The following is a 25,750-nucleotide window of genomic DNA, read 5'->3' on the forward strand; positions in this document are numbered from 1 at the left end:
TGGCTACAACACCCATAAGAATACAATTATCATTCACTGAATAGGGAATACTTCAGAAATAGGAGGTGGAATTTAAGGTTGAGAACCCTATCCAAATAGAAACGTCCATTAGGCCATTGGACAAATGAGTTTGGAGTCTGGGGAAGAGGCTCATGGATGAAAATAATTGGTGTCATAGCACACAGAAGGTATTTAAAACCATAAAACTAGATAAGATCACCAAGGAGTTAGTAGAACTGGGTAAATCTAAAAGATGAAAAGAAATCAGCAATGGTGACTAATAAGACATAGTCATGTCAGAAAAAACAGAAGTTATGTTTTAAAAAGTATTTCAAAGAAAAAAGAATGTGTCAAAGAATGATGTTAGGTCAAGAAAGATGAGGAACAGAGACCTGACAATAGGGTTAGTAATAAAAACCATTGGCAATCTTGACAGGAGTGGTTATGGGAGAAAGCTGGAGGTAAGAGCTTAAAGGTAGGATATCTTCTTCCCATCTTTATGTTTAGAGTGAGTAAAAAGGAAAATAATTAGAGACAGCAAATAATAGCACAAACAGCTCTCAAGAAGTAGAAACTGGATGAAGGCTAGAAGGAGAGGAAGTTTTGAGAGAATTTTGTTTTGTTTTTGCAGGGTTTTGGTGGGGAAAATACCTTCATGCTTATATGCTAATGGAAAAAATCCATTGGAGACAAAGGAGAGGGTGTACACAACCAAGATGGACTGGTTACTCTTGTCTACTATATCTTAAGAGAGCCATCCCTTCAGAGGCATAAAATTTCCTTACTGGGGATTCAGGATTATATTAAAGTAAAAGTTGGAAGGATGTTCAGGAAGGAAAATTATATACAGGAGATTTTGCTAATAAAGGATTATGAATTCCAGAGGTCACAGTAAACTGATTTCACAGAGTAGAGAAGGAGGGGAACTAGGGCAGAAAAGGATATGTGCAGAATTCTATGGGGATTAGAATAAAAAGGATGAGGGATGACTTAGATGTCTAGAGTTGCTTGAGGTGACTGACGTAAACAGAAGTAAATGAAACAGTGAGGTAAGTCTTTGATGGATCAAAGTAAGTATTGATGATACAGTGTAGGCTAGGAGATAGGGAGGGCTAAGTGTCTGGAGAAATCTTCCCATGTTATATTTGGCAGGCAGCATTTCACCAAGCTATGAACTGAGCAGTGGCCTTTTCTCCCCTATGTCTTAGGCTCCAAGGATGTTGCTCAGCTACCAGTGCAGTCAGGCAGACTTTTCTCCAGGTCTTCATTTCACTGCCTCAAAAAAATTCAGCTTTGCAGTAATATGACGTTTGTCAGGCAGCCCACACTGCCAATGCTCTGATCATTCACCTTTCACAGAACTGATTATTTGTTAACATTCTCTTGACACATTTCAAAAGATATTTTCATGTAAAATCCAAATTCCATATTGTCATAGTAAAATTGAACAGTCATCAAATCAAGAGCCTCCCCCATCTTAACACGCTTACACAGAAATCCAGTATTGACATAAATCCAGAGGATCTTTGCATATCCTAAGGAAGGTTCTCCTATTTCCCTATTTCCACACCTGTGACAAATGTTCTTCCCAAAATATTTCCTAGACAGCAGAGCTGAATGAACAAGAAAAGCAGTCCCAAATATAGCATATATACTAAGTAAAAAGTATTTTACTCCATGATAATTGTATTGACAATTTTGTGTTTTAATAAAATCAAACTTTAGCACAAAAATCATTCCAAGAAGAGTGCAGAGCTTCTGCTTAGATTCCACAAACCTGTTTTTAAATTAGAGGGGTTTGCAGCTTTGAACTGCCAAGTGGCTAAGTATGCTTGCCAGAACTGAGAGACGCAAACTGCTCAAGAAATTTCCCTAGAAATTTAAGAACTATTTGCTTAAATTATAGCACCAGTAAGCCTCTTATTTGAGGCTGAGAGGTTGACAAAATGATTTTTAGTGTAGATAATGGCAAGTTATGTTACAGCGATTTATGTATAAAGATGAAAAGAAAGAATTCTAATTAACTACAACAATCTTTGATATGGACAAGTGCTTACTTCCTAAAGATTGATTTTCATTTTACTAATGAGACCAGAAGTGACACCATGACCTTGTGTAATAAGGAATTATACATCAGTTTACTGATTCTGTTATACCTGTGATATCCTTGATCGCCATTTGTAACTGTTTCTGAGTCCTCCTAATGCCATGAAATCTCTTTCCTCTCCATAGTCCCAGAAATCATAACAGGTGACATGGAGTCAGCCATGGCAGTGGACCTTAACCCCTGGGTGGAATATGAATTTAGAGTGGTGGCTACCAATCCAATTGGGACTGGAGATCCAAGCACCCCATCTCGAATGATCCGTACAAATGAAGCAGGTAAGAATTTTGGAGAATCAGAATTCAATTTAGCATGCGCTAATCACTTTGAAAGCAAGTTGAATTAACCATGATTGCTTGCTTTAGTATAATTTTTTTTTCTGGATTCACTTACCTAGACATCATAAAATTATTTCCTTTAAAATAATTATTTCATTTTATTTGTTTTCAGATCTTTTTCTTCTTGTTTCTGCAAATGCATCTAGATGCTTCAATTTCCTCCCAACCCTAGCACTCATCTTCAAGTTACCATGAAATTGAAGCAGTTAATTTCTTTTTCTAATTATGTACTCATTTGATATAGAAAATCCATAAATTCAGAATAGATATGCCCACCTCTTTTTCTCCAGTGGTTAACAGTAAACTTTAATTTCAGTGTACTTCCTTAGAACTCTATATTGCCCTTCACCACCTACATGTCATAAATCATACTCTGCAAAGGCAAACATCATCTTAAGTTGACTTCCTGCCCCCTTGACACCTATGTGTACAATAAATATCCATCTCCTTCCTGACAGAAAATACAGCATTCTTCTGGTCTTTTGGAATGAATTATCTCTAAAATGTTTTTAATGGTCACATAGAGGAATTAGGAATTTTATTTAAAAACAAATTTTAGGGACACCTGGGTGGCTCAGCTGGTTAAGCATCCAACTCTCCATTTCAGCTCAAGTCATGATCTCATGGCTTACAGGGTTTGAGCCCCACATAGGGCTCTGTGCTGACAGAATGGAGCCTGCTCAGGATTCTCTTCCTCTTTCTCTGCCCCTCTCCAACTTGGGCGGGCACGCTCTCTCTCAAAAATAAACTTTAAAACAATTAAAAATATTAAAAAACAAAATTTAAATATCTAGCCCAAAATCTGGAAAAAGAAAAAAAAATAAAGAAAAAATTTTCATAAAGTTTTTATTACTTTGAACAAAGTTTTATTGACTTATCAATAAGGACTTATCTCTTTTAAGGACTTATCTCTTATGTCATATAAAATTGTCTACTAAAAAATGTCTAGTAGGGCACTAGCTTAGGCAAACACAGATGTGAATAATGCTGATGAGACCAATCCGAAAACAGAAAAAGGGGTAAATTTCAGATACAAGGAGGAAAAAAAAACAAATAATTTTAATATTTTTACACTCTGATAATATATGAATCTCAATCATTAGAATTTCAGTGCACTGAGGATGAGGATTTTTGTATAATGTTTTAGTGTTATATCTTCAGCACCTAAGACAATATTTTGGCACTGGTACTCTGTATGTTTTTGTTGACAGATTAAAGGAAATATTCCTTCTATTTCCTTCACATGCCCCTATCCAACCAGTACCTAGGTAAGAGATACATATAGATAGAAGACTAAGAACTAATTGTTCATTTTGTGTTATGGTTATAGAATTGAACCAAAAATGTGATTTGTAAATTCTTACAAATTGAATAAAGCTTATAATAATTAAAATAAACTATCAAAAGAGTTGATTTTTTCCTCTAAAACACACTAGGTCTAATCCTTTGAAAAAAATACAAAAATACCAAATGGTTAATTTATTGCACTAAGTGGGAATAGCTATACAAAAGTTATTCAAATTATTTCTATATAAAAATTAAGCAATCAAGAAAATAAAATTAAAGTAGCCTAAATATGTTGGAAAAGATTCCTTCACAGAAAATCCAACTTTTCTGCTTTTGTGATTTGCCTAGTACAAGTTGTTTTTTTCTGCTATTTTTTCAATAGTTTGAATTTTAAATTGAATATTAATTGCCTGGTTAGATTTTCATGCATTCATAAATCAGCCATGCTTTCATTGTGTACAGGTGTTCACTAATTAAGAGTATAACAGGTTACTCATTTCTCATTTTATGCAGTCACTATGTAGATATTGAAATGACTGCCAATATTAGTACTTATGCTCACATATTTTCTAAAAAAACTGCCTTATTTTGCATATTGTTAATTGTGTTTAAACAAAGGCAAAGATTACTGCCTAATTCAGAGGCTCTCTATAAATATTCATTTTGAAAATAAATAATCTGTTTCAGATGAATAATCTTTTTAGACTTTTATAGTATAAATCTCCTTGTACAATTTAAAAACACTTCAGCAAAAGCACTTTTATTTTTCAAGCTAAATTGCATTCAGATGATACATTCTGAAAGACCTGACCCTCATCTCTTCCTGCAGCTACCTCAATCATATAACTCAAGCCTTTCCATTTTATCATTAGTTCTATATACATGGCATACTTTATTTAGTCTGTTAAAATCTCATGGAAGAGAAAAGAAATAGCATGAAAACTGCATGCAATGCACCCCTTTGAAAGTTGAAGAAGGCTTGTACAGTCTACTTAATGCTTCTTGTACTTTGGTACCACACAGGGCTAAAACTACTAATGGTGCTGAACCAAGTGTTGAGTTTTGTGTCTGTTTTATCAGGCAGCACAGATTAAAAGGGACACAAATATCCTGAGATGCCCTCTCAACTGACATACTCTGCCTCTTTTAAGTACATGTTCTGCATTTTAAAAGATGATCCTGTTCTAACGGACCAAGTAATCTCTGAAAATCAACAGAGCTACTTGAGAAAGAGAAGCTCTTGAAAAGAGAAAGGTCTCACGTTCAAGATATTGAGTTGAAAGTTTTATGTTCCTTTAAAAGTATCCTATTTACTTGAATATTCTAAATCCCAATGCAGGTTTAGTTAATCATTTTTACCTTGGGATTGTTTCTTTCCCTCACACCAAAAAAAAAAAATTTTCTTTGCAGTTTCCTCTAAGATATATTTTGAATTTTAGACTCATCAAAATACTCTTAACAGTCAATAAATATAAGATAAATTGGGTCAATCTGACTTATTATTAGAATATCAAAATAGTAATATACATATGTTTTTTACTTTAATGCACATTTGTATTTATTTATTTATAGTATAATTTTCGTACAAGTTTTTGTAGATGATATATGTAGATAGATGATAGGTAAGTAGATAGATAAATAGATGATAGATAAATAGATAGATTATAGATAGATAGGCAGATAGATATAATTCTGTTTTATTTTGGAAATGTGTTACTATCATCAAACCCATATATTATTTTGGGTTGGGTAAAGGAAATGCTTTCTCTATCATTTAAAAAGAGAACACAAGAGAAAAAAAATCACATTTTAGGAAGTGAATGTAAAATATACACTACAGTAGAAATGGAAAAATATGTAAAAATGAATACAACAGCAATTTTCTTATTTAATTGAACTTTAATATTCCATAATTTATGCATTTATAACACTAATTGTTGAATATAAATGAAAAGGACATAAGATAGAGTTAACTATGTAATCTATTATTTAGAAAGGTTTGGTTTTCTCTGTAGTATAAAATGTTTATTATTATCAAAGCTCTTAGCATAAATCTCAATATCTGCAGTTCTTTATTTCAAATAATGAAATAACAGAAGAGCACCTGGGTGGCTCAGGTGGTTGGGTGTCTGACTTCAGCTCAGGTCATGATCTCATGGTTCCTGAGTTCAAGCCCTACTCGGGCTCTGTGTTGACAGCTCAGAGCCATGAGCTTACTCTGGATTCTGTGTCTCTTTCTCTCTCTCTCCCTCCCCACTTGCACTCTGTCTCTCTCTCTCTTTCTCAAAAATAAATAAACATCAAAAACAAATTTATGATGAAATAACAGATATTGAGAAAGAAAGAAAGAAAGAAAGAAAGAAAGAAAGAAAGAAAGAAGGAAGGAAAGAAAGAAAAGAAGGTTCTATCTTCAACCTGTAATTAAAAATTTGAGTTTTAGAATTAGGCAGATCTGGATTAATGTTATCTGCTGTTTATTAGCAGTGAAATAGATAAAATATATAAATTGCTCAAGGCTCAATTTTCCCACTTATAAAATGGAGACAATCGCAACCTACTCCATTGGCTGTTTATATTAAATAATATAATGCATGTAAAGAGCTTAACATAGTGCCTGGCACATGGTAAATGCTTAATATTAGCCACTTATCATCATCATCATCATCATCATCATCATCAATGTAAATGAGTTATTACTTTGTTCAATGGAAGTTTTAACAATAGTAATTATGCATAAGTCACTTTTTTCACATTTAGGAAATATTTTCAGGTTAAATGTATGTCTATTGATACAATAAGTATCATCCACTTTCTTGGCTTATATCTGGCTCCTCCAAGATGCCCTCCTATTGAGAAGTCTCTGCCACAGACTGCACCATCAAGTCTGGGCACTCGGCCCACCTGATGGCTTGGGAATCAAGGGAGCCTTTCAGAATGTGGTGCACAGTACACATGATGCCTCTCCTCTAAATTTCCGTCTCTACCCCTGTTTAGCTTTCCATGCTGCATTTGTTATCTAGCCAGATACCAGTCTATAAGTAGATTGTGAAATTGTACCAGTATATGGCCATTTTCTTTGTTTCTTATAGCATAGACAAGACAAAAGGAGCAGAAAAAGAGAAGTGTCAAATTAAAGAACTTGCTTAAAAAATTTGTTTCACATTCATATAGTTTTCCAGTTGCTTGGCACATTGTATTCAGACCTGCCATTCTTTCTTGACTCTGAAATGGAAAAGGACACACACATATTTCTGGCCACAGAAAGGAAAATATTTTTTCTACATTTAATAGGTAAATGCTTGGCCAGATAAATGAGTGTCAAGTAGACAATCAGATAAAAATCTTTCCTAGTCTTAGCATTTTCTGCACTGCATCATAGTTATGTAATTGGTTTACTAACAGACTGAAATCTGTGTAATTTTAACATAAAATAATTTTATTTTCTCCATTATGCTTCCTCTGATCTCTGACTTCAGCCCCAACTATATACATCCAAGGCACTTTTAGATATTAGGGAAGTATCACTTCCAGGTATTAAAAACTTTCATTTTAATTTAATTTAAATAAATTAAATAAATAAATTAAATAAAAACTTTAATCTCACATCCAGTCCATGCTTTCTCTTGTTCTTTCCCAGAATAGGCTTGAACCAAGAGCTCATTTGTCTTTTCTTTCTTTCCACTTCTTCCCTCACCTTCCAGCTGCTGCTCCAGTCACTTTATAGGCAAGATAAGAAGAAGGAGGAAAACTACTTAGGTAGTTTTCACATGGGTGTAGTACTCACATGGGTGTTGAGTGCAATGTGTAACAGCATTCGTCCACATGCTGCTTCTTTCTCTTATAAGATGCACTGAGTTCTTTGGAGACTATCCTGTCCTCTAGCAGGAAGTTTACTTGGGAGTGATCCCAGCCAGCCTAATTAAACTTACCTTCCATAGTGTCCACTTGGCCCCCTGTAATCACATTCCTGAGCTGCCAAACTTGATGTTCTAAAGAGCTATTTTGGTCTCCACTCTGGTAAAACAGCATCAGACTGGGCCATATTGCAAAATTCTGAAGCTTGACAGCATTCAGCCAGGATGTGAGATGTAAGCATCTGTACTCTGTAGCAGTGATTTCCTCCTCTTCTCACTTAGCTTGAGAGGGAAACAACATTCCCATTTCCCTTCTATTGACAGCTAAGGATGTAAGGAGATGCCACAACACATTTTTCTACTAAACTTACAATATTTTTTCCAAAACCTTCCTTGTGCTAAAATCATATATATATATATGTATATATATGAGCTAAAGGAGGGTAACGGAAAAGGATCATAAAATTTCATTTCTCTGATTCTTAGCAATTCTGTGATTTTGTCTGGCCAATCTCACTTTAACAATTGAGGTTACATTTGACTCATCCCAAGTCCAGAAGACTCATTTAATTTCCTATTAAAAGTTCTTTCAATCTCCATTACCTTCCTACTTCTGAAAGGATCTTGCTTTGTTCCTATTTATACCTTCACAGTTCTTGTTCATGATAATTACTTAGGAAATTTCATTGAGTTCACAAATTATGGAATAAACACAATAAAATTAATATTTTTGTATTGGTTCTCTCTAGGGTTATGTGTATTGGCCTTGTAAATGGCATTTAATGGGGCTTTGAAGACCAGACCAAATGGGACTTGGACAGAATTACTTATAAGAGACAATTAGAAAATCTACTGTTGTCAGGCATTGATGTGTGCAGAGAAAAGACAAAACGTTGTAGGGTTCACAAATGTCTCTCTAGTATATGTTTCTAAAAAAAGATTTATTAAAAAATTAAGCATTTAGTTGAAGTAATTAAGAAAGTCTAAAAGAAAATACTATTAAATGAAGCAGACAGTATTTTTAACTAATGAAGCTACTTTGGCTTACGCAAGTTTTTTCTACAAAATGTATTCAAGAAATAGGTCTCCATTTTCAGAGGCACTTTGCAAGCAGAGATAGTAAGTAATTTTAGCAAAAGCCTTTATAAAAGAAATCTGGCTAATTTTTAGGCATGTGCTTTTTTTTTAAATGTTTATTTATTTATTTTGACAGAGAGAGAGAGAGGCAGAGGAGGGGCAGAGAAAGGAGAAAGAATCCCAAGCAGGCTCTGCACCATCAGCACAGAACCCTATGCAGGGCTCAATCTCACAAACCATGAGATCATGACCTGAACTAAAATCAAGAGTCAGATATTTAGCCTACTGAGCCACCCACGTGCCCTGGGGCATGTGCTTTTCTGATTAATAGCAAAATGATGGAAGAGTTGTAGAAGTCTTGAACATGAAAGATAAAAGAGTGTTGAGGAGTAAATGTAAGACACTCAAGTATGACTTTTCATATCTTCCTAGTCCCCATAATACTATATATCAGTCATAAATCATGAACCATGTTCAAGCTCTATGCTAAGTACATGTCCTTTATGATATCATTTCATTGTCATATCAACCCTCTAAAGCAAGAAGTGTCTATCCCCATTTTACAGATGAGAAAACAGAAGTAGAAAGTTTTAAAAACTTGTACAAGGTCACCACTTAAGAAGTAAAGCTGGAATTCTAACCCTTCACCAAAGATAGTGATTTCAAGTTATCTCTCCCCCTGCCATTTCCTTCTTCCTCTTGCATTTTCAATATCCTCTTTTTACCACATACATCAACAAATCTCTTTTAAAGATTATTTTACCCATCTTCTGCTTCTACTTCCTTGGGGAGCCATATAAATAAAGCTAAGAGAATATGAGTTGAGGTAAACATCATTTATTGTATATATTAACCTACTGTGCTTTTGACTATTGCCATTTACGAGAAGGTTCATAAATCAGAGAAATCTTACATTTTCTAAAATATCCTCTTTTGTAAATAAAAAATAGCATCTTGCCTACATTTCCAAGTTAAAACAAATTTGAAAGCATAATTCCCATGGTACTATCAAAACAATATTATCCAGATTTCCAAAAGAATAATTTCTTTTGAGATTATATATGTATAGACTCAATGCTAAACTTTTACTCTTTATCATAGAACACTTCACCATTTTCTCTTTTTGAAATCTAAGTAGATAATAACATTACATAGTATTTATAAATTATAGTTCCAGGTACTATGGTAAATAATTATGAAAAAAACCTTAAAGTGTAGGTACTATTATTATCTCTGTGAAGCAGCTGAAGGACAAAAAGTTAAGAAATATTTTCAACTAATCAACTAGAATGCTAAGCTTGAGATCCAAACCCAGATCTTTCTCATTCCCACAAAAATGTATTTCAATTTGTGCACACACCTTATCTATCCTAGTGATAGGAGTAAAAGCATTATTTGAACTCTTTAGGATACACCACTAGTACTTTTTTGTTTTAGAAACTATTTAAATTTAACTCTTTTTATCAAGTAAACTTAAATGATTTTGAGTTAACTGAAATATTTGTGTGCTACATACTTCAATTCAGGTAGGTATTTTTTTTTTAATTTCCCTCTTTACTCCCACCATTATCTTATAAACAATGTCCCTTCCTTCTTTCTATTCTTCTGTATCTTGGTTTTCAAATCAGTTGCTGGATTACCATTAAGCTCTTAAATTATATAGCCTCTCCCAGATCTCTAAAGAGCTGTATCATTTAATAGGCTATGTAAACATCTACTGTAATAAATATTAGAAAGTTTTCAGGAAAAAAGAAGGTTGGCAAATGATTTTATACTATCTTATTTGGTTTAGTTTAACGTGAATTAAAGCATGATATTAGCATGATTGACTTTTACAAACTACTGACTTTTTCAAAGTATTACACTTATAAAGAGTTCTTGGAGATTCATGCCTAAAGTCATGCATGCTTAAATTAAAGTACTATATTTTGGTCTCTTTGAGTGTTTATAACAATATTTCTAATGTATAAGTTGAAACATGACAATAGTCTACATTTCAACATGCCAAATAAGGCACTAAAACAGCAAAGCATTTTCAGCTTATGAGAAAAGTATTAATTACATTATCCATTTATGGAACAGCATTGCTCAGATAGAAACAGAAGAATTAGACTTAAACCCATTAATCATGCATGTAAACTTGATTCTCTAATCCAATAAGCTCATGACATTTATCAGTAGCAAAACAAGGGATAAAAGCATCTAGCTGCTTAATTCTAAACCAGGTTTTTGTTAACCATATTGAAAATGTATTTAATTTTTCAACAAATACATATTTCTCTCCACTCAATGAAAGCATTTATTAGATATTAATTTTATACTTCTAACAAGAATTATGGAACTTGATACCACAAGGGCTCTGAAAGATTAAGTCAAATCTCTACATACCATGAATATGTTTTTTTGTAAATAAAAGGATATAATTAAAATAAATGGACTCCAAAGTGTTGACTGAAGTGATGACTGTGTCTCACCAACTTCAAAAGGAAATGAATGAGCATAGGTTCCACTGATCATCTGTATACAATTAGGAAATTTAAACCATTAGAATTAGAGTACCCAATGAAAACACTGGGATCTTGACAACAAAATACAATGTCTGATGCCTAGCTATTAAAGCCTTAATATTTCTTTTTTGTGTGTTTTCTTTTTTGGTTTTATTGAGATATAATTGGCATATAACACTGTATTAGTTTAAAGTTACAACATAATGAGTAAGTTAGCATCCATCACCTCACAGTTACAATTTTTTCCTTGTAATAAGGATTTTTAAGATCTTTCAGCAACTTTGAAGTACACAATATTGTTAATTATAGTCACCATCCCATATATTACATGCCCAGAACTTTTTATTTTATAACTGGAAATTTTTACCTCTTGACCACCTTCACCCATTTTTCCCACCCACCATTCTCCACCTTTGGCAACCATCAAATCTATTCTGTTTCTAGCAACCCCATTTTTTTTAGATTCCACACATAAGTGAGATCACACAGTATTTCCCTGTCTGGCTTATTTCACTTGGCATAATGCCTTCATTTCTGGCAAAATAATATTCAAGCATGTGTATTCTATTTATCTATTCATCTTAGGATGGACACTTAGGATGTTGCTATGTGTTTGAAGACTTAACTTTTCTATGAGTAGTTCCTATTATAGCTAGTGAGCTTTTTTAAATTAAGAACAGTTGATTTTATAGACATATACCATTAAAATTTTTTAATGTTTATTTTTGAGAGAGAGAGAGAGCGCGCATGAGCAAGGGAGGGGCAGAGAGAGGGGGAGACACAGAATCTGAAGCAGGCTCCAGGCTCTGAGCTGTCAGCACAGAGCCCAACACGGGACTCGAACCCAAGAACGACAAGATCATGACCTGAGCCAAAGTCAGATGCTTCACTGACTGAGCCACCCAGGTGCCCCTAGACACATATTATTAACACAGTGAACCATAATACCTTCTTCGTGTCATTTATTATACGTTAAAATTGGAGATCAGATGAGAAAGAGCAGGATCTTATTCTTTATATTAAATTGATATGGGCTATCTTCTCTTGAAAAGAATTTAGCAGTAATAGGAAAACTTCAAAGATTGATTTCAAATAATAAAAGAAATTTTCCAATATGGATCATTTATGGGTAATTTGATGATGAAATTACAGAAAAACAAATCACATCATAGAAGGTGTTATATTGCTTTCTCATTTCCTCAAAGTAGAAATTTTCACCAAATATTTTATTAGTTTGTTTTTATTTTTTTAATTACAAAGTTAAAATATTTGAAAAATATAAATATATTTTCTAAAAAATAAAAGTATTAATGGACTGTGGAACAATATTACCAAGGCTTCAGAAGAAAGGATTGAATAGTCACTTGTGTTTTATTCTACTCGTATCTTTTAAATGATTTCAAGAGATGTTTACTGGAGAGCCTACAGACTACTCTCCAGCTCTAAGCTAAAGGTTACAAACATCCTCCTTTTGGGTGATGTTTGATAGCTGAATAAAATGGAAAAGAATATTCAGTGCCTATTATTTCCACAAAATCCATGATTATAGGGAAAGTATCCTCAAGGAAGAGGATTCAAAATCCTAAGTTTAGGGCATAACTTTAGTGATTCCAGTGTAATAGACAAAGTAAATATCTCTGGTAGATAATACTCATAATATTATTTAACTGTTTGTTGTCAAAAATGAATATGAAGTGTGTGTGTGTGTGTGTGCATTCATTTTTTACAAACAAATGGTACTATGAGAAGCCATAGTAACATTGTGTCAACAAAATAATTTGCTTATCTATTTATTTGACTTACATTGATGATCACAACATTCATAACTCTGAGATTAGCCACTGAGGGAATATTTGGAACCTTAGATCCCTGTTCTTTTATGCATACAGTTAACCCGGCTCCACTCCTGTGTGCCTTACCCTATGCCATGGACTAGAAGATAAATTTAGAACTAGGACTATATAACAGTGTCTTGGGGACCTGGTGTCAAACAGATATGTCATAGGTTGCTATATCTAGCAATAACTATGACTACTAATAAAAACTCAAATTAATAAATGATTTGCTTGCTCTTTATATAAAGTAGTACATATCACAGTTATTGCTCTGATACCATCACTTTTTTCTCAGTTGAATATTTTGTGATTTCTTGAATGAGAGACAAAGGGGTATCCAATTCCATTTAATTCTCAGGGAATTCATGAGAGTGAACTCCACATATGAATAATTTTAATATATACATCACTGTGAAAGAAAGATTGGTAACTGCTGCTGTATATATCCTTCTACTTGTGCATGAGCAAGATGAGGACTCATGTTCATGGAGGAAAGTGCCCAAAGATACTGAAATTTAAACCCTGGTGAATAAAAGTCTTTATTCAGTGGAGCCAATTATATATTCACAGACTATTCTCTCCCACCTCCTTTTTTTTCCTTTCTAGTGGAATATAAATTCTGTACCAGTTTTTCCTGTACATAAAATGCTGTATGAATATCTACCAGTAATTAATAACCTTTCATCCAAGTAGGTAATATATGAGAGTGAATTTATTGTTTATGAGTTTATCGATATCATTTAAAAATTATATGCAAGGATATAAAGGCAATGCTGAAGTGTAAAATTTTTAATGCGGGCTCATAGTTTAGAAAATGATTTCTTTTAATAGTTTTTTTTTTTCATTTAATAGTTCTTCATTTGAAAATGTTCCCTTTCAACTGCAAGTTTTGTGGTTTGGTGCAGTGAAGGAGAAATTTATTCCTTTGACACATTTATTCTTTTAATAGTTATTCATTTGAAAAAATTTCAGCGGGTAGTTATATATTTTACAATTTACAGAGAGATTCACTCTTGATAGTTTTTTTTTTAATGTTTATTTATTTAAATAGGTTCTCAGTCTATGGAACTGTTGCCACATTTCCTTAAATTGGAGCTTCCTGGGGGTTCTGGTAAAGCAGTAATAAGACAACCCGTTTACTTTCTAGGAGCTCTTCAAGCCTTAAGACCACAGGAGAGTCACATCATTAGAAAGGAGAGAATTTTTAGAATCAAATTTAACCATTAGTAGATGTCCTTAACTATAGTGTTAATTACGATCTCAATCTTACTACCACAGAAAGTTTACAATAGGATTAGTTTGGTAATGCATTGTGTGGCCATGAAAAATATATATAAAACTCTCCCACATAGATTTGAAATCAGGGTATCTGTCACAGACATTTTGTTTTAATTAATATGGAATATGACCATTCTAACTTCAAATTTTAATTGTTTGTTTTGGGATTTTTCAGAACATGAGTAGTGTCAAAATATATTCTTACAAGGACTCTCAAATTAAACATCTATTTATTGTCCTCACTCTGGCCTATTTTTAATCCACAGTTCCAAAGACAGCACCCACCAATGTAAGTGGAAGAAGTGGAAGAAGGCATGAGTTAGTCATAGCCTGGGAGGTAAGAAAGTCTGTACTCAGATATCAAAACTTGTTGATTCCTTAGAAAACAAGGCTACATATATGTTCTGTACTTGGTACAGAGAAACTGAAGAATTTTGGTTTGAATGAGGTTAAGAAACACTTTGATCATATATTTCTCAGATGAATATTGCCAACGTGAACCTGTCTCATTTCATATCCAGCCCCAGTTGACTTTTCTTCAAAACTAAAGAAGTATGTCTTCCTGTCATATAGCTATCTCAGAATAAAGTTTGGATAATTAAAACACATCCTTCCATAAACTACTTCAGATGTTTGCTTGGCTTAGTTTGACATTTAACTATTTCACAAATAGTACACTTACTAAAACCATTGGGGAAGAAGAAAATGACTGCCACTGAATTTGTGGAACAGTGCTTCGGCTAGTAAGGATAATAACCCTATTAATAAGGATAATAATTTTTCTTCATTTTAAAAATTATGAAACTGAGGCACAGTACTTTTCCTGATAAGTAGTGAAATTAGGACTTTGATTTTGTTCTCTTGTCTCCCTCACTATATGATCTCTGATTTTTCTTCTATAAAGGAAGCAGGAAGAGGGGGTGTGAGAGATACATTTATTTCCTGTGAAGCTACTATCCTTTTATTGATGCTAGATTACCTTATTATCAAACATAACTATATAGGTCACAGAACTGTTCTTTAGAATATGAAAATGTAAAGTAAATGGAAATGTCTACTGGAACAAACTGAACAAATACCTGATAGTCTCTAAAAGCAATGATAAAATGTACAGAAAAACATTTCCCACAAAGTAATCTCCATGAGCATATCCTCTGTCCTGTTATCCTGTCCATCCCCTTCTTCCTCAGTAAAAATTTATTTCTTATTTTAGATTTCTGCACAGGAATTAACTTCCCAATACCTGAACTTCACTGAGATCAAATCTCTTTAAGTAGAATTCCCATCCTTATCAGCTTTGTGTCTCAGACCCAGCTGCGAAAAGAAGCATACCAAAGACTGGGGGTGACTTATACATGACAGAAATTTATTTCTCACAGTTCTGGAGCCTGGAAATTTAGGATCAAGTCACCAACAGATTTCAGTCTAGTGAGAGCCTGCTGTCTGGTTAATAGATGGCCACTTTCTCACTTTACCCTCACATAACACAGGAGCTAAGGAACTCTCTGGAGTTTCCTTTATAAAGCACTATTCCTCTACATATGTCTCTGCCCTCATAACTTGATAACCTACCAAAAGCCCCACCTCTTAATACCATCGCATTGGGGATTAGGATTTCATCATATGAATTTTGGGGAGATATAAACATTCAGTATTTTGATATAATAGGCTTTGTCTCTTTTCCTTTACTGTATACACTTTTCCCTTAAATCAAAACTCAAAAGAAAAAAAAATGTTCAGTCAAGTATTTATTGGGTATCTATGTATCAAGCATTAGCTAGGCAGTGTAGTAACTGCTACTTTGACTAACTAGTCAATCACAATTACTCCTTTCTATAGTGTACAGTTCATGTCCGTTTTATATGTAAGCATATAGTAAGAGTTATTTGAACAAATACTATTTTGTAATGTCTTCACATTAATAAGCCCAAAAACAAATGAAAAAGAAAACACTATAAAAAAAAAAAAAAACTTACATGGGCGCCTGGATGGCTCAGTCAGTTAAGCGTCCGACTTCGGCGCAGGTCATGATCTCACCGCTTGTGAGTTTGAGCCCCACATTGGGCTCTGTGCCAACAGCTCAGGCCCTGGAGCCTACTTTGGATTCTGCGTCTCCCTCGCTCTCTGCCCCTGCCCCGCTCACACTCTGTCTCTCTCTGTCTCTCAAAAATAAATAAACATTAAAAATAATAAAAAAAAAACTTCTTATGTTAACATCTCCTATCTTTTCTGTGCAATGGGCTCTGCAGAGCATTACCAACAACCAGATTTTTCAGACCACCAGACCATATGACAGTTTTCCCCAACATGTTGCATTCTAGTATGGAATGTTAATTTCATATACATGACAAAGTGGTTTAAATTTGATTTCAAGAGTTTTCAGTATCCTTGATACTCCTCTTAAATATCAACTGATATTATTTAAGTTTTTATCTTTTGCTTTTAACCCCTTTTAAATTTCCAAAGACTGTCAAGTGATTGTGCTATATATTGGCTTCCAGGGGAGCATTAGAGATTTGAAAGTCTTCTTTTCTCTGGTTATCCATAATTTGAAAAAAAAATGAAGTTTGGTAGAAATGGCTTTTTGAATCAATTATTTTACTGATAATTAACTGAACTTTTCTTCTTTAGCCAGTATCTGAAGAGTTTCAGAATGGGGAAGGCTTTGGCTATATTGTAGCTTTCAGGCCCAATGGAACACGTGGCTGGAAGGAAAAAATGGTGACATCCTCTGAAGCTTCAAAATTCATTTATCGGGATGAAAGTGTTCCTCCTCTTACTCCCTTTGAAGTGAAGGTTGGAGTTTATAACAATAAAGGAGATGGACCTTTCAGTCAGATTGTGGTTATCTGTTCAGCTGAAGGAGGTCAGTTTCTTTATTATAATTTACATGCAACATTTTATTAATGCATGTTATATGCATGAAACATTTTTGTACGTATATTAGAAAGTACAGTCACACAAAAAGAGAAAATAAAACTTACCCATAGTTTCATTACACTTTTTAGATGTATTTTTTTCAAAAATTTTCCAAGTAATTTTTATTTGAAAAATTGAGCAGTCTATATGTGTTGCTTTATGTCCTTCACTACCTAACAATATATGGGAAAAATTTTTCCATGATAATAATGATATTAATAATGCTTTTAGTGTATTCTGTCCTCTGGATGGACATTTAACCAGTCACCCTTGGTTTTTTTATCTAGATAATTTTATATTTTAACCCACTAAATTTAAATGTATGTGAACTAAATTTAAATAAATACTTCATTTACATGACCAATAAATATTTATTATTAACCTCATAAAATATTATACGATAAAGAAGTACCAGACAAGGACTTCATTGGAAATTCTTCACATGATATGATGAAATCCTGATGACAATCTTGTCTAACAGACATTATTATCCCCATTGTAGAGAAAGAAATTGATGTTGAAAAGTTAAGGAACTTGCTAGAGGTTACATACTTTGTAATTGAGAATTAAACCCAAGTCTGTCTAATCATTAAATCCTTGATGTTTCTCTAACATGTTGTTTTCATATACATAAACACATTTAATTCTCAAGACAAAACTACTATGTAGGCAGGACTAATTAAGCAGGATACCCATTTTACAAATGAGTAAACTGTAAAACCATAACATATTTATGGTTACAGTCAATAGGTGGTGGTGCTCAGGTGTGAACTCACCTTCCTACCTCAAAATCCAGGGTTAAGTTTTAATACAAAAATGCACTTTTCTGAAAAAGAAAGAATGATAGACCTAACCCCCTTAGGTGAGTTTTCTCGTTTTTTCTTCTATTCAAGTGCCAAATTTCAATTTGCCTTACTAGCAAAAACAATGCCTCACATTCCCTAAACGTGACAAATGATTGAAAAAATGTTCCACCAAAACTAGCACTCTTTCACCTTCTAAGAAACATTATCAATATAAACTGACCACTTTACTTTCTTTGTACCCACTCGTGTAACTTATTTAAATAGCTCAAAAGAATTATCTTTTTGGTACTATGAGATACGAGACAGGGGATGGGGTGATAAATACAGTCATTTGAATATTAAAGCACAAGGATAGTGTCTGATTTATGTAACATGTAGTTTTCAATACAGGCTGCCCTGAGTTTTTTTTTTTTCTTTTTAAATATAGAGTCAAATTATGAAGCAGAAACAAAAAGCTTATCCTAGTATAACAATAACCAGGAAGGTGAAGAATCAAATAATAACAAGGGATTATAGGTCTTCAATGAGATACTCATGCCTTAGCATCTCAAGTTTCGTATGAGTTCCAGATACAGATGATTTACCATAGTACTTATATTACTTAACTTAACTCTTACAACCAAATATGAGGTAGGAATCTCAAGCTTCAATCTACTTTTCAGGAAGCTGAGGCTCAGGTAAAGTAATACTCTCAAATTCACTTCAGTAGGTGAGAGTGTTGTAAGTAACTACAGTAAGTGACAGAGCTGAGATTTGAACCCATATCTATCTGACTCCAAAGTTCATACTTTTAACCACTATCCTATACTGTGTCATCATGGATTTCTATAATAATAATATTTTGTTTTTCATCATATATAATGATGTTTTGCATTATTTGTTACTGTAAAACTCTATTTTGAAGTACATGTTTTATTCAAGAAATGCATTTTCTTATTGCTTTAAAATTTCTTCCACCTAATAATTATCAAGCACATAACCTCACAGGTCACATGAGATAAATTGGAGAGGTTTGTGAACATGCTTTGTGTAGTAACACCAGTGTTGACTTTAAGAAATCAAGATTTGTACATTCTTCTTCAACTTTTGCTTTGAAATTAAATTATAGTAACCACCATGGGTTGTTTATACTGTGTTTCCTTAAACTTGAAATAGCTTGCCTTTGGAGATTACCCTTTCAAGCTAGATAGGAAATATGCGTATCTTCTTTCAAAGGCACTGAGGTTGCTGTTATAATAGATTTCGTAGTAACATTTCATTTATTTTGGTAGACTGAAATATGAATGATACCAGGAAATTTAAATCTAAGTAGTCAGCCTTTGTTCTGATAACAAAATTAAAACATATATTTGGCATTGGCTCACTAATTATATTTACTAATTTGGAACTTTATATGTAAGTATGAGTAAAGTGTTAGCATCATTAAATTGTGTCAACTAGGAAAGGCAGGACAATGGAAAGGAAGAGCATTTTCCTGGAATTGGAGACTCAGGGTTAACCTGCTCACACGAAATGTAAAATATTGCAGTCTATCCACCTCTCTGAGACTTATCTTCCTCTACTTTAATGTTTATTTATTTTTGAGAGAGACAGAGACAGAGTGTGAGCAGGGGAGAGGCAGAGAGAAAGGGACACAGAATCCAGAGCAAGCTCCAGGCTCTGAGCGAGCTGTCAGCACAGAGCCTGACATGGGGCTCAAACCCACAAGCCACAAGATCATGACCTGAGCCAAAGTTGGATGCCTAACCAACTGAGCCACCCAGGTGCCCCAATACTCCTCCACTTTAAAAATGAAAATCCCGAATTAGAACATCTCTAGAAGCCATTACAAATCTGAATCAGAAAGCTTGTCAATTTATTCTGTATTTTTAAATACTCTAAATTCTAATTTTCCTAGAATAGGGAAATTACTTTAAAAGAAGTGAATATTTTGAATATTAAACTATTTTTTAAAAGAGTCAAGGACTGTAATGAACTGGTAAAATAATATATTGTACTCATTCCAGCGCAGGTTCCCCTTCTCTACATCTGCAGATGTTCATACAGATTCAAAGTGTGCCTTTGTTTTTTTTTTAATATTCAAAATGTGGACTGTTTATTAATGGTAAGTTTCATCCTCTACATATATCATGCAAAATGTGCCTTGGTCATGATACTCTTGCCCAAAGTCCAACTGATCTGAGACTGTAGTTCTCCAAAAGACAGATTCTGTCTTTGTTCTTCCATTTAACCTGGTTCACTTCCTGATCACCTCAAAAGCCCTCCATATTCTTAGATAAAGTAAAGAACAAGGAGTAGGACTGACATTCTATCTTTGTTCACCAGCATAGTTCTTCCTCTTCATATCAAGATAAATAGCTACATTCCTGGAGTACCATAGAGAAGACAGCTTTTCACAGCTGACAGCAAGTCAGGAAGAACACATATGCCAGATGCTGTCAAATGTAGCTACCTGAATTCATGTTGTTTGGAAGAAGCAAGGACCTCAAGACAACCTTACAATACTGGCCCCAACCCATTTTCCTGTGGTCCATCGATGATGGATGATATTCACAACCAGAGCACACTTCTATAAGTGGTTATATGAATTCCTCATACCTTCCATCTTTTTCCTCTCGAGACAGTAAATTGGAATGAGAGTGAAAATTACATTATTATAGGGAAAATTTTGAATGTGATAATTTAGTAAAAGCACTCATCATTTGTAAGTATTGAAACTTGATAAATCACTTGTGAAATGACCTTTACTCTTGCGACTCTGACGTGGACTGCGGCCCTAGAATACTGCCGAAAAAGCTCCAAATAGTTCTTCTGCTAAACCTCTTGAGGCTTTGAAACCTTTTAAAATTTTATAACAGAAGTAACCCTAAATGACTCTGGATAACCCTGGAAGGAGAGATATTTCCCTGTTAAGACTCCCATGTCTTGCACCTTGCACATGTACCAATTATCTATACCATTTAAACCAAGCAAGAATTATGTGCATTATAATCTTGATTTGACTTCAAATATCTACGGTATACTATAACCCTCTACAATACCTTCATTCTGGAAACAATTCTATTTTTTTTTAAATAAAAGCGAAGTTGCAACATATGGGGTTTATAATGCATGGTAGAAATGAAAAAGGGTGATTTTTCTCCATAGGAGAAATCCAATTGGCTTTCACTTCCATATATCTAGAAATACTTATTAGTCAAACTTACATTCATCTTCCACTTAGTCCTTGTTATTATACTTTTGAAAGGAAAAGAACCTGAGCATTCAATTACATCTAATAGAGGGAAATTCATTATAGATTAATTATAGTATAAAATATTTGTTTATTTGTGATATATTTTAGCTTTTTCTAGTTTATTTGGCTTTTGCCTTGTATGTAAAAAGTGTGCTGCTTTTATTTTTATTAAAACCAAAGATCCTCTTCTCATTTGCAGAAAATGATATGCAATTATCTTATTGCAAGTGGAGCTACCACAGCTCAAATTAAAACCCAACATTCATGAGGTGTTATTCTCCAGATGAGTTCCTTGCTGAAACTGCACTCAGTAGGATTTATGTGAACTTGAAAATTAATAAATTGGCATATTAGTTGTAAAATACAAGGAATAATTTCATGTCTTTGCCAGATGATCCATTTGGATTATTGCCTGTAAAAGTTCAACTACAGCTGTCTTCACTGAATTTTTAAATAATGAAACCATAACCCTTCTCCCAAGGAGTTTATTAAACTCTCCTTTGATTAATGCTGTTGCTCACCCCTCCTGGGAAGTCAGATGTATAATCAATATTACAAACACATCCCCCATATTAGTTGGAGAACCCCAGCTGTTAAGTCACTTAATAAATATGTATTATCTAAATTCATGAACATGGTAATGCTGTTCACAATGTTTAATCTGACAGAAATTGAAATCTCTCAGTCAGCTTGTTCACTTTATATCCCAAGACTGGAGTGAAAGAGTTAGCCATGGCCTAATTAATATCATAATAAGTGAAAGAAAAAAATCTTTTTACGTTTCTGAATCTATTAGACATAACTAGTACAGTCTCTGAAATAAGTCACTGAATTACCTGAGTCTAATAGTAGTGAGAGTGGCAGGAAACTTCCTATTATTTACAGATCAGGAGAGTTTTAGAAATGCACAGGATCTATGACAAGCAGTGCAGCTGGCATTCAACTTTATCAAAAGCTCTATGAAACGGAAATAAAAGGAGCTGATCATAAGCCTGTAGTGGAGTTAAATAAAATATGACAGGGATTTAGGTGCCTTCTGGCAAGACTTAAAGCAGAGAGCCCAAGTGGAGATCCCAACATCAATATTGAGAAAAGTTAGTAGGTGTGGTGGAGCAAGGAGAAAAGAGAGTGATAGCACAGGGAAAAGCATTAGGTGTGTAAACAAAGATACGTGCACAGAAGCAGAACAGCATGGTAGTTAGGATTGCCCTGCTCAAATCCTCTCTACATTCTAGCAGCTGTGTGATCTTGGGCAAGTTGCTTACCTCTCTGACCCTCAATTTTGTATCTGCAAAAATAATGATAGTTATAGAAAGGTTGCTGAAAGGATCAATTAGTTCATGTAAGGAATTTTGAGTAAGACTACAAAATCCTCAATCAATGGCAATTATTATTATCTTTGGTTGTTCCCCTCATCTATTTGCTATTGTTGTTGTTTGTTATTCCATCTATTCTTCTGTCAGTTATTTGGAAGTAATTGAACAGCAAGAAAATGAACTACCTGTGTTTCCTCTAAAATCTCTTCTGTGCCTCAGAACTGACTCTAAGAAATACAGAATGAGCCTATTGCTGCCTGGTGCCAATTTAAAAGCAACACAGAAAAGATTACTTGAGACCTGAGTTCTAGTTGGAGTTGTTTCAGAGCTAGAAGCAGAGTTTGGATAAATCAACCTGTGTATAGGTCACATTTTCATCTGCAAAATGAGAACATGGATCTAAAACATGTGTCCATAACTCAAAAGCCTATAGAGATCAGGTAAGAGATATAAATCAGTGAAGTAGTCCCAGTGTGAGATAATAGGTAGTGGTAGGGACTCTGGGCAACCTGAAAAGACTATGCCCTGACTAATGGGACAAACTGCTAATTCTCTCATCTATCAACATCCATGAATTCAGGCTTAGTATTGCCACTTTTTTTTCCAAAATAAGCTAGAAATTCTTATTTTTATATGAAATGTTGAAATAAATTAATATGTCATTGGGACATACAGAATATGATGAAAGACTCATTGACCATCCATTTATGACTTTTGATCTAAGTGACTGTCTAAAATTCTTTCTAGGTACTTTCCATTGTTCAGTTACAATGGGATACCCAAATAGAACAGTTAGTTCCTATCCAAACCACATTCTGTGATAGTTACTCTTGCTTACAGAAAAAACTTTCAATCCATGTGAAAATGTTCACCCAGCTGTGACAATACTACTGAAACTGCTGGAAGTAAACTGACTGAGGTCAGTTTTTTTCCATGCTTAAATTTCAAATTTAGGTCGGCATAGGTTTACTTCTGCTACTATTTACTATTTTAATTTGTTTCCAAATAAAAAATGACTCTTCAGTTTTTGTTTGACTATTTTACCTTCATTCAATTAGATGTAGCTATAATATTTAGCCCCCAAGAATGCATCTATGAAATGTCAGCTTGGGTCTGATTCTGAGTTAAAGTCCTCAGAGCTTTTAAATAGAAACTGGGGTGCTTGTTTGAGAAATAGTTCTTTATATTTTTCTTGTTTTTTAAACTTTACTTTTTAAAACTTTCTTATCTCCATTTGAGAAGTTCTTAAGCTTGTGCAGTGCTACAGAAAGCTGAGAGAGAAATTATTTCTTTCTCTGGAGATAGAGGTAGAAAGGCTTCCACCCAACCACATATTTTGTTCTTCTGAAATTATTTATCTCTGTGCAAACTTTTCTGACAAAGATATAATTGCTTCAGTAATAAAAAAGCTGAAAGAAGGCCTGTGACACACAAATCTCTGCAATGCATTCATTTAAAAGAGAAGCAAAACTGCTTGCTAGTAACAAGCGATACCCAATGGGTGGCTGTCTGTCAAATACATGGTACCTTAAATCTGGAGATTGGGTTGCACACACCATAAGAACATCAGCATTTCCTTTTATTTACTTGCAAAATCAAGAATTTTGACTCCTATTAAATAATAATGAAAAAAATCTTCATTTCTGGAAAATCTTCATTTTCTGGAGAAAAAGTTTCTCCAGATAGATGTGTGACTACCTTCCATCAAAACAAGAAAGATCTCAGTAAATAGTTATAATTCCTTTAATATCTCTAATAATTATTTTTAAATATCTTATTTAGAATTTTGTCATATTTGGTTCCCAGATTCTAAAAGGAAAAGGTCGGGGGGAGAAAGAGAAAAGAAACTTCAATAGATTAAACTCTTACCAGTTATATTTTTAGTATTTAAGTCTCTACAATTTTTATACAGCAGGGGTTCTTTAAATCAACTTTGTACAGAACTGTTTGAACTAATATATGGCCTTTATTCTGCCATTTCATTTAACGTGTGTTTGTGACATAGTATTTATGATTCAGCAATGTCAAAGCTGAAAATATTTTGTTACTCACATACAGTGCAACCTCAAGTAAAGTGTACCTCTTGATGGATGCCAGTCAGACACGGTGTATTTGGAAAAAAAATAGTGAGAAAGGTCACTAAGCATAGGAATGGATGAAAACATACTTTTGAGCAGTAAGACTGAGACATTCAGGGCCTTTGTTTTTCAGTCCATACCTATCTTAAAAGTCAACGCATGCCTTTTGAATATCATGATTCATATCATATTATATATACAATCATGGAAATGTAGGTTTTTGGTTGGAACAACAACAACAACAACAAAACATGAAATTTTGACTCTGTGCCTACAGGGGTAAAAAAAGTAAAGTAAAATAATAACAAGTGATATTTTGTGAGTGAATGCTTTAAGGGCCAAGCATTGTGCTAAATATCTTGTATGTATTATTCCACCTAAAACTAACCTTAAAAACCTCTGAGATAAGTACTCTTATTACGTCCATATTACAGATGAGGGAACAGGGGCATAAAAAAAAAGGCAACTTGCCTCAAGGTAAATAATTCTTTTGAAGGCAGAAAACAACAGCAGCAACAAAATAGCCACACCTGAATCCTAGTCCATGCTTTTAATCATTGTGCTAGACTGGCAGACAATTTAAGTCAGACAATTTAACTTCTCCAGGAATGTCGTGGTCAATCCAAGGATAAAGATCTTCTTTGTTTGCCTTGCTAGATTTGTCATTTGTCTTGGTAAAGACATGAGACTTGACCCAAGTAGAAAAATACAAAAAGACCATCTTTTTATCTTTTGTTTTTCACAACTACCACAACACTTCATTTCAAAAAAAGGTAGAAGGAAGTAACACCTGACAGATTCAGGTGCAATGCTTTGATAGACATAACTTGTTACCATCAGAGTTTATTATTTCCATTTTCCTTTGTACAGAACCCAGTGCTGCTCCCACAGATGTCAAGGCTACAAGTGTGTCTGTGTCAGAGATTCTTGTTGCATGGAAACATATTAAAGAAAGTCTAGGAAGACCACAGGGATTTGAGGTATGAACAGAATTATTGAAAATAAGCCTTGTTATTTTTGCTGCCACTGCAATCTCCAAAAGAAATAGTTTGGTGACACTTCAACAGAATTACATTCTTTTGAAATTTTGTTCCATGGCAAAGAAAGTAAGAAATA

At 33.8% G+C, this 25,750-nt stretch overlaps 1 protein-coding gene across 3 annotated transcripts in view; it reads left to right on the plus strand.

The window, feature by feature from the left end:
* CNTN5 (contactin 5) overlaps positions 1–25,750 on the plus strand; it is a 1,351,205-nt gene that overhangs the window by 1,276,799 nt on the left and 48,656 nt on the right. For all 3 annotated transcript variants that reach the window (XM_053203841.1, XM_053203840.1, XM_053203839.1), the window contains exons 19-22: positions 2,233–2,382; positions 14,547–14,617; positions 16,912–17,146; positions 25,505–25,614. In XM_053203841.1, coding sequence (XP_053059816.1) covers positions 2,233–2,382; positions 14,547–14,617; positions 16,912–17,146; positions 25,505–25,614 — 566 coding nt within the window. The remainder of the gene's footprint in view (positions 1–2,232; positions 2,383–14,546; positions 14,618–16,911; positions 17,147–25,504; positions 25,615–25,750) is intronic.

The sequence above is a fragment of the Acinonyx jubatus genome, chromosome D1 (genome assembly GCF_027475565.1).
Source record: "Acinonyx jubatus isolate Ajub_Pintada_27869175 chromosome D1, VMU_Ajub_asm_v1.0, whole genome shotgun sequence".
NCBI classification, from domain to species: domain Eukaryota; kingdom Metazoa; phylum Chordata; class Mammalia; order Carnivora; family Felidae; genus Acinonyx; species Acinonyx jubatus.